The sequence below is a fragment of the Macaca fascicularis genome, chromosome 19 (assembly GCF_037993035.2).
Source record: "Macaca fascicularis isolate 582-1 chromosome 19, T2T-MFA8v1.1".
NCBI lineage: Eukaryota > Metazoa > Chordata > Mammalia > Primates > Cercopithecidae > Macaca > Macaca fascicularis.
The window spans coordinates 66,242,329-66,251,620 of NC_088393.1; the positions used below are offsets into that span (position 1 = coordinate 66,242,329).

The 9,292-nt window shown below is 59.2% G+C and overlaps 1 protein-coding gene across 6 annotated transcripts; it reads right to left on the bottom strand.

The window, feature by feature from the left end:
* Positions 1-866: 866 nt before the first annotated feature.
* Positions 867-7,506, bottom strand: ZBTB45 (zinc finger and BTB domain containing 45). Of its 6 annotated transcripts, none has more exons than XM_005590618.5 (3): positions 7,195-7,506; positions 3,715-4,993; positions 867-1,627 (listed from the first exon to the last, which is right to left on the bottom strand). In XM_005590618.5, the coding sequence occupies exons 2-3, from the start codon at positions 4,991-4,993 to the stop codon at positions 1,371-1,373; spliced, it is 1,536 nt and encodes a 511-aa protein (XP_005590675.3). In that variant the 5' UTR covers positions 7,195-7,506; the 3' UTR covers positions 867-1,370. The 6 variants fall into 6 exon arrangements, with proteins under 6 accessions (XP_005590675.3, XP_005590674.3, XP_005590679.3 ...); XM_005590617.4 differs by lacking the exon at positions 7,195-7,506 and adding an exon at positions 7,064-7,132; XM_005590622.4 differs by lacking the exon at positions 7,195-7,506 and adding an exon at positions 6,939-7,132.
* Positions 7,507-9,292: the final 1,786 nt, after the last annotated feature.

Consider the following 9,292-nt stretch of genomic DNA (forward strand, 5'->3'; position numbering starts at 1 on the left):
ATGATGCACTCAGTTGGATCATCAAAGCCTTGGCATTTCACCTTGAGGAGGCAGTCCCAGAAGGTAAATCCAGAGGAGCTGCCATTGGCCTAGGAGCCTGGCAGGTCAGGCTGGGGCATGGCCCTCCAGGACATATCCCACTCCACCAGCTCGAAATCCTTAGGGCAGGGCACCTAGGCTAGGAGCCACTATTGTGCTGAAGAGGGGAAAGGTGAAGAGTGGCTGCTCTCTCCACTGGATGCAGGGGCCTGGGACATGGCTGGCCACTGGGGTAGTGTCCCCAACTGCCCAGCAGTCAGCCCCCGGATCCCACCCCTCACTGTTTCCTGTCCCCAATACAGCCATCAGAGCCCTCCCTGAACTTGGCCCCCAGCACTAAGGGCAGATATATGGGGGCTCATATACCCTCAGGGCAACCTGGCCCCAAAGATCCCCCTGGGCTCACCACAAGTAAGGTGCTCAGCCATGTCCATCAGAGTGGGGGAGGGGAAGTCTCAAGTCCAAAAGGCCCTTAGACCCTGGCTGGAAGATCTATGGGAGGGGCCTCAAAGGTCGTGGACAGCAGCAATCAGGAGTGTGATGGGGCTTTCACATGGCCTCCCTCTCGGAGACCCATCTCAGATGTGGCCTGCCTATCCTCCTCCCCACAGGACTCAGGGATACAAGAGAAGCAAGTGCCAGTTATATATGTAGCCCATCTTAGCCCCTACAGAATAGAGGCCCGAGATGGCAAAGTGGACCATCCTGTCCCTGCCCAGGACAGCCTGTGGGCCGCATGGGTGCCGCCCAAGAACAAGGACGCTGAGCCCCGACACCCACAGCTTGTCTATGAGAGCAAGGCACGCACTGATCCAGGTGCTCACAGCTTCGTGGTTTAGGCCCCATGGCCTACAGTCCTTTATTAGAGTGAGAGTCCCGAGGCCCAGCCCCCATATATGATGGGTCCACTTGAGCCTCCTTAGGCGCCCCACGAGGGAGGGATAGCTTGGGTAGGGAGCTAGGGACCTTGAACAGCCTCACACCGGGGCAGGGGAGCGGCCCCGGCCCCAGCCCCCACCCCCACCCCCACCCCAGGAGAGGGCGGGGCGAGAACCAGAGTCATATCTTTAGGCAGGAAATGGTCTAGTTCTCAGAGGTGGTCTGGTCCCTAACCAGCCCCAGCTCGGCACCACCTGGAGGGTTCAAGTACATGGAGGAGAGGAGTAAGGCGGACTTAGGCCCCGGTATGGAGAAAGGGTGAAGGGAGAGAGAGGACCTGCGCTCAGGAGGGAGCGTGGTCTAGTGGCGGGAACCACGGGTCCCGTAGCGGGGGTGGCCGACCGTGCGGGAGGCCTCGGATCCACCGTGGGCGAGGCCAGGCCCCAGCCCCATCAGGGCGCAGGGTGCGCGGCCAGGTGGCGCTCCAGCAGCGCGCGGTGCGAGAAGACCTTGCCGCAGGCGGGGCAGGGCGCGCGCTCGGGCCGGTGAGTGCGCATGTGCACGTTGAGTGAGCTCTTCTGCGTGAAGCGCTTGGCGCAAACGGCGCACTGGAAGGCGCGCACGCCGGTGTGCGTGACCATGTGCTTCAGCAGGTAGTCGCGCAGCGAGAAGGATCGCCAGCACACGGCGCACTGGTGCGGCTTCTCCCCTGCGGACGACAGGGCGGGCCGCGAACGCAAGTCAGACTCTACAGCTCCCCGCCGCCACCCCACCCCACCCCCACCCTGGGCGCCTGGACCTGGCAGGAGCTCCCCTCCCCTCCCAAACCACTATCCCGGGATCCCTTGCCTGTCGGGGAACCCTCCCCTTACTATGGGATCTTCCCGCCCAGCAGGGACACCCCCTCCCCTCCAGGACCTCCCTTCATGTTGGGACTTTCCTGCCCAACAGGGACCCTCATACACTGTGAGGTACCTCTCTCCCATCCCTTCCTGGCAGGGACCCCCTTTCTGTTATCCTGAGATGCCACTGTCTGACAGGGCTCCCCTAAATCCAGCAAGTACCCTGCCTGCAGGGAACCCAGCCTGTCTGGAACATCTGTTGCTCATCTGGACTGCCCACTGGGCTCTCCCTCTACCCTCAGGGACCTCCCCCTCAGCCCCTACCCACCCGGCACAGGGAGACACTCGGACCTGGCCCCCCTCGCCAATGCCCATATAGTCTCCTAAACTCAGTCTGACAAGGCCATTGCCCTTTCATAAGGAGGGACCTGGGCACATCTGCCACTTTCCTGCAGGAAGCCCCAGTTGCCCAGAACCCCTGCCCGCTGGCCACTATAATGTCCTTGGTGTGATAGAGAGAGCTCCTCATTCTAGGTTAGGGGAGGGGAGGCAGGCTGAGTCCACCCCTAGATTCATCAGGTATTAACAAAATGTGTATCTCAGCCAGGCATGGTGGCTCCCACCTGTAATCCTAACATTTTGGGAGGCTGAGGCAGGCAGATTGCATGAGGCCAGGAGTTCAAGACCAGACTGACCAACATGGCGAAACCCCTTCTCTACTAAAAATACAAAAAATAGCCAAGTGTGGCGGTGTACGCTTGTAATCCCAGCTACTCAGGAGGCTGGGGCACAAGAATCACTTGAACCCAGGAGGCAGAGGTTGCAGTAAACCGAGCTCGCACCACTGCACTACAGCCTGGGCAACAGAGGGAGACTCGGTCTCCAAAAAAAAAAAAAACCTCTCTCAGTGGCACGGTACTGAAAGGCAGTGCCTGCCAGGGGGTACCCCAGACTAACCGGGCCCAGGCACCTGACTCAGATCACACACTTCACACAGCCAGCACTACCTTGGGGCCTCTGGCACCACCCTGGAGACTAATCACCCAACTCCCTTATTCCCAGTTCCCTGGCTCCTCCCAGTTGTCCCCAAGGCAGCCAGAGGTGATTATAAACTGACATCTCAGTCACTCCCCAGCTTAGAATACCATGGCTTCCCCACCACTCACAGTCAAATCCCAAGTTCCAGCCCATGCAGAAACCTCCCTCACTACCACTGTGGCCTTCCAGCCAAATTTCTGCTTTTACTGACAATGCCCAGCAGGCTTCTGCTTTCCATTCCTTTGTCCTCCATCTCAGCCCCCAGGGAGCATCCTCACATTCCTCAGTACCATCCTCCCACTCTTTACCTCTCCTGCAGCACTGCAGAGCCGCCTCCCTGACACGGCCAAGGTCCGAGGGAACCTCCGCACAGCTTTTCGGGGTCCTCTGCAGCTGTGGGGTCCCCACACTGTACCCATGTTTTCCTACTCCTGCCCCAGTCTCAGGAGTTCCTTCATCGCACCACCTCTCTGCGGGCTTTCTACCCCTGGGCCTGTAAACCCACCCTCCCTTGCTGACTGCCATGGCGGGACTGCTGGAAACCAGAGAGACACAGGAGGCTCCCTGGAGCATAGTCTCCCAACCTGCCCAGGAGCCCCTGCCAAGACTCCATGCCCATCACATGCATCCTAGGCTGCTAAAGTTTCCACCACCACCCTTCCAAAGGCCAGGACAGGCTCCTGCTTCCCAACCCAGCCTCAGGCCCCCCTCCACAGAAGCCAGTGCCTGCTGCTCCACAGAGTGGGACTTTCTCCTCCCCCACATACCTTGCACTTGGAGAAAGGCTCAATTTCCAGGCCCCCTGCTACCCAAAAGTAACAGAACAGTTCCAGTGCCCTGTAACTAGTGCTGAATTCCCCCTTAGGTTTAACTCTCCAATGAGAGCTTCTCCCTCTCCTCTCCCGCCCTGGCTCACCCGAGTGGATGAACATGTGCTTGGTGTAGTTTTTCCGGGAGCTGAACGTCTTGCGACAGTGGCTGCACTCATAGGTGGGTGGCTCAGCACCTGCTGTGCGAGCAGGGGTGCCTGAGGGGGCCGTGGTGGGAGCAGCAGAGGGAGCCGGGGCCTCCCCCAGCTGAGTGCTGGGGGCTGCCTCGGGCTGGAGTGTGGGGTAGAAGGCGGGTGGGGGCGCAGGGGCTGGCCCTGATGGTGCTGAAGGGGGTGGTGCGGGTGGCCCGGGGGCACCCAAGTGAAAGGGGAAGAGTGCGACGGGTGGCCCTGGGGTCTTCACACCAGGCGGGCGGGGTCCAGCCAGTATGCAGTCGGGCTGGACAGGGGTCTCAGTGGGACAGCCTTCGGGGACAGCGCCATCCTCGTCGTGCCAAGTGGATACATAGCTGTCTGGAAATACGTCCTCAGCTGCCCCAGCTCCCCGAAGAAAATCCCTCCCGGCACCACTGTAGTCAGTGAGGCCAGTGGGTGCAGGGGGCTCCTCACAGGCGCTGTCAGCAGCAGCAGTGAGGAAGCCGGCAGCACAGTCTGGGAAGGAAGGAGGTGCCTGGCCCTCGCCCGGGCCGCCACCTTCGCCGTCCTCGCCATCGGTCTCATCGTCAGTTTCCTCGTCATCCTCATCGCCACGGTCGTCAGGGGCCGCGGACAGTGAGGGGTCAGCATCAGGCCCCTCGGCCTTGGCAGGTGTTGGGGGCGCAGGCAGCTGCAAACGCGCGGGCTGGCGCTGCTTACGGCTGTGCGCAGCACCAGGGTGCCCCGGAGGGCGCGCAGCCAGCAGGTGGCGCAGACGGTGACGCAGCTGCGCAGGTGCGAGTGGCGGGGGCACAGGGGTGGGCAGGGGCGTGGGCGCAGAGGTGCCTGGGGCTCGGGCGCGGGCGATAATCTGCGTGCATTCGTCGATAACTGTCTGTATGCGAAGTACCGACGCGGCGGTGAGCACCTGCAGGGCTTCGCCCTGCGCCACAACAAGCGAACCGCTGTACAGGAACTCGACCAGCTGTCGCACCGTCTGTGCGGGCACCACCGGAGGCACACGGATCTCAGAGTGGCCGAGCAGCAGCTTGTCTTGGAAGAAGGGCGAGCCGGCCGCCAGCACGCAGCGGTGGGCACGCAGTGAAGCTTCACGAATGCGCACAGTCACGTCGCAGAAGTGCCCCCCTAGCCTCTGCCCATTGAGGGTCTCAAGCAGAGAGCGTGAGAAGTTCTGCAGGTGTATGTGGTGCACAGCCTCTGCAGCTGCCATCTGCACAGAACAAGAGGAGGGCCGGAAGAGGTCAACTGAGGACCTCCCTCTGTCCCAACCTCCCTATCTTTTCACCCGTTGCTGCAGGATGGGGCTCAAGAGTGCACCACACTCCAAGGCGCACTAACCCATCCCTCCTCAGCTGCCCTTCACAGTCCCCATTCCCAACACAGGACACTCCAGCACTCCCTCCTCCTCCCATCTCAGTCCCGGCCAGGCCCTCTACAGCCCCCTACTAACGCGGCAAACCTTAGCACACCCCTAGGAGAGGGTGTTGGGGATGTGAAAGGTCTGCCCCTCTCCGGGTCTTGCTTACAGCCCCCAAAAAGGTTCAGGGCTTGGCCTACTCTCCATTGACTCACCCACCCACCCCACCCCATCCCAACTCCAGTAACCCTAGGCCTCCCCATGTGCCCCTCCAAGAGGGCAGCCCTGCGTGTAGAAGAGGCCAAGGACCCCCATCCCAACTGGCTAACCTGCCTCACCCAGAGCAGACCTTGCTCACTACCCAGCTAGTTTCTCCTCCACCCCTGCTGGCAGCTCCTTTTGGTTTCCTTTAGCCACATCCCCCCAGTATGAGACCCTGTGCAGAGGCAGGATTGCTGCCTCAGAACCAGGTCACCTTAACTAGTATATACAGAGGCTTTCGCAGGAGTGGGATGGCATGACCTGCTTCCTGGGCAGCATGGTTCTCGGTGTGCCTGGTCACTAAGGGCTGAGGGTAAAAGGTTGGGCATTACCTTGGGAGATGCCCCAGGGAAACCAGTACATGGTCCCTGGCAGCCCCTAGCATAGCAGGCAGGGAAGTGCCTCCTGCAGCCCCAGCTTCTTGCCATCTCGATGGGGCCTCTGGGGCCCAGGGTGTGGGTGTGGCACAGAGAGGGGAAGTGTGGAATGAGCAGGGGTGTGTGACTGGATAGGTGCCCACTGAGCAAGCCGGACAAGGCCCAACATCAGGTACCAGAAAGGGGAGAGAGTAGTGCCCAGAGGACTCTGGAATGTGAGGAGTTCTGCTACTCCGTCCATCAAGCAGGTAAACCGTGATCCTTCCGCCTGTTTCCCCTTCTGTCAAACAAGGGATGAGATACTCAGCTCATCCTGCACCCATACTGCACACACCTCCAGTCTAAGGGAGGAGGGTAGGAGCTCTGGACTCTGACATCCGTATAGCCTCCACCAGCCTGTGTCTCAGAGTGGGCTCGGCTTGATGCTGCCCCTACACCCTCGGGCTCTACTGGGGTCTCAAGATTCAACCCCTCCAACTCCTTATGCCCAATCCGCCGTCCCTTTGCTCAGCCAGACGCCTCCCTTTCTTGCATGCCCAACATTTGACCCTCAGACTACTTCGAGCACCTCCACTGCCCCGTTCCCGCTGTCCTGGACGGATGAAGAAACCTGGCTGGTCTCTCCACGCCCCTGGCCTCCCCTTCTGTTCCGCACATGGCAGCCAGAGGGAGCCTTTCCAGACTACAGATCCAGATACACCACCCCGCCCCCCGGCCCCACTCTGAGCCTCAAAAAAGCCAGGCCTGTGCCCGTGCAAAGGCTAACTCAGCATGCAGCACCCGCCCCATCTGTATTCACCTAGCACCTGAAAGGCTTCTAATCTGTGTCCGGCCGATAGGGACGCATCAACCCCAGAGACTTGAACCTTCCTTTCCCGCCCTGCCCCGCCCTGCCCCGCCCCGCGGCGGGCTCCATTCCTCAGTCCCGACGCCGCAAAGCCGATCTGGACACTTCAGAACAAAGGCCAGCCTTCGAGACCCGGCGCCAAGGCCAGCTTCCTGGGTCCGGCGCCGCACACTCCCGCCACGCCTTCGCCGCGCCGTGTGCTTTACCCCGAGCGCGTTCTCCCAATCTCTGCTCCATTGCCCGCGCACCACCCTAAGCCCAAAGCACCCCTCTGAGCCGCCGCGGCCACCCCGCACCCTGGCCCGCGCCGTACCCCGGTCCTGCAGCGCCCCCTCGCGTTCGCAGCGTGCGCTTCTAGCGGAGCGCAGGTGCCCCTCCCCTGGTACGCCCCAGCCTCCTCGCCCGCCCTGCGGCAGGGGGATGCCCATCCGACCCCACCTCCGACTCCTCTTCAGGCACCAGGCTCTACTGTGGCCGCCTCCTTCTCACGGACTACAAGGCCGCACTTCCGGGCCCCTACGCCGGCGGAACCAAAGCCCGTGGTCGCGGCGGCGCAGGGGAAACCCTACCGAAGCACATTTCCGGTATTTTTATGGCGATCAGCTGCCGTCAGACTGCGGCTCTCAGTCGGAACCAAAGTCGAAGAGGCTAGGGCTGCCGCGTTGCGAGGAATCTCTGGACCAGAGCACTCTTCCGGCGTCGCCCAGGAGATCAGGGGTGTGGCGGGGCCTGCGCGATCAATCCGCAGGCGCCGTGTGATGGAGAATGGGAAGGCAGTTCCCGGCCCAAGTCACCAACCTGTTCTGGCCAGTTTAAACCCCACTGCGAACTGGGAAAGTGGCCTTATTCCTGTGACACGGGTGAGAGCTGAAGTAGGTATCGGTCCCTGGCCGCCAGGAGGCGCAGGCGAGCTACCCCTACTCCAGGCCCGCCCGCTGTGGGTGGGATTGGGGAGCGGACTCCATCTCGGCCTTGGCACCTTCTACTACAACGCAGACAGGAACAGACAACTGCCTCACCCTGCTCTGGGCCTCTCCTGAGCTAGACTCTGTGAGATTCTGGGACGTTGCAAGTCGATCTGTTATGGGGAACAGAATTCTGAAAATGGCCACCTCCAAGATTCCGTGCCTAAATCTCCAGAACCTGTAAATATGATAATCTCACCTATGAATAGTTACACTACATGGTGAAAGGGTTTTTGCAGACATAACTAAGGTTACTCATTAGCTGATCTTAAAATAGAATATGATTCTGGATTATTTTGGTAGGTCCAAGGTAATCATAAGGGTCCTTAAAGGCAGAAGAGGAAGGTGGAGAAACTTGAAGTAGGAGAAGAGTTTTGTCCGTGAGAGGGACAAGTGTCAGGCTGAGAATCTGAGAAGAGCTGCAACAACAGCCAGTAAGAAGACAGACCTCATGGCCGGAGCCAGTGGCTCAGGCCTGTAATCCCAGGACTTTGGGAGGCCAAGGAGGGCAGATCACGAGGTCAGGAGATCGATACCATCCTGGCTAACACGGTGAAACCCCGTCTCTACTAAAAATACAAAAAATTCGCCGGGCGTGGTGGCGGGCGCCTGTAGTCCCAGCTACTTAGGAGGCTGAGGCAGGAGAACGGCATGAACCCAGGAGGCGGAGCTTGCAGTGAGCCAAGATCGTGCCACTGCACTCCAGCCTGGGCGACAGAAGGAGACTCGTCTCAAAAAAAGAAAGAAAGAAAAGAAAACGGACTTCAGCCCTAGAAGTGCATGGAGCTAGATTCTGCCCACAACCTGAATGAGCTTGGAATCAAATTCTTCCCCAGAGCCTCCAGACAGCAACTCAGTCCATACCACACCTTGATTTCAGCCTTTATGAGACCCACAGAAGACCTACTTGGGCTTCTGACCTATGGAATGGTGAGCTAATAAATGGATATTGTTTTGACCTATGAAGTTTCTGGTAATTTGTTACAGTAACGGTAGAAAACAAATACATCTGGTGAGACCCAGGGCCTCCACACAGTGAGAGTCCGATAAATGCCACTATTTGTTTCCCATCTGATGAACGCATTCCTCACATTTCCCTCCCTGAAAGCTTTATTTCTGTGCCTTCCCAGCCGTTACCAGGCCCCTTCATGATCTCATTCCTCAGGGAGCAGTTCTCACTTCCCTTATCCCAGAGGACAGAGTGACTCCAAAGTGAAAGCGGGAACCCACTGTCCAAATGTATGACTAGAACAAAGCCTCTAGAATACAGACAAGGTCAGGATGCCTGTCCTTCACCCAGGGCAGCTACTGGGTGGCTGTGTTGTAGATGTGGTATTTGGAGGTCAGGAGGTCGGGAGTGGAAAATATGTGCCAGGTGGGAAACCCCATTAAAACACAAGTCTAGGCTGGGCACGGTGGCTCACACCTGTAATCCCAGCACTTTGGGAGGCCAAAGTGGATGGATTACCCAAGGTCAGGAGTTCGAGACCAGCCTGGCCAACATGGTGAAACCCCATCTCTACTTTTTTTTTTTTTTTAAACGAAGTCTCGCTCTTGTCCCCCAGGCTGGAGCGCAATGGTGCAATCTTGGCTCACTGCAACCTCCGCCTCCCTGGTTCAAGCGATTGTCCTGCCTCAGCCTCCTGAGTAGCTGGGATTACAGGCATCTACCACCATGCCTGGCTAATTTTTATATTTTTAG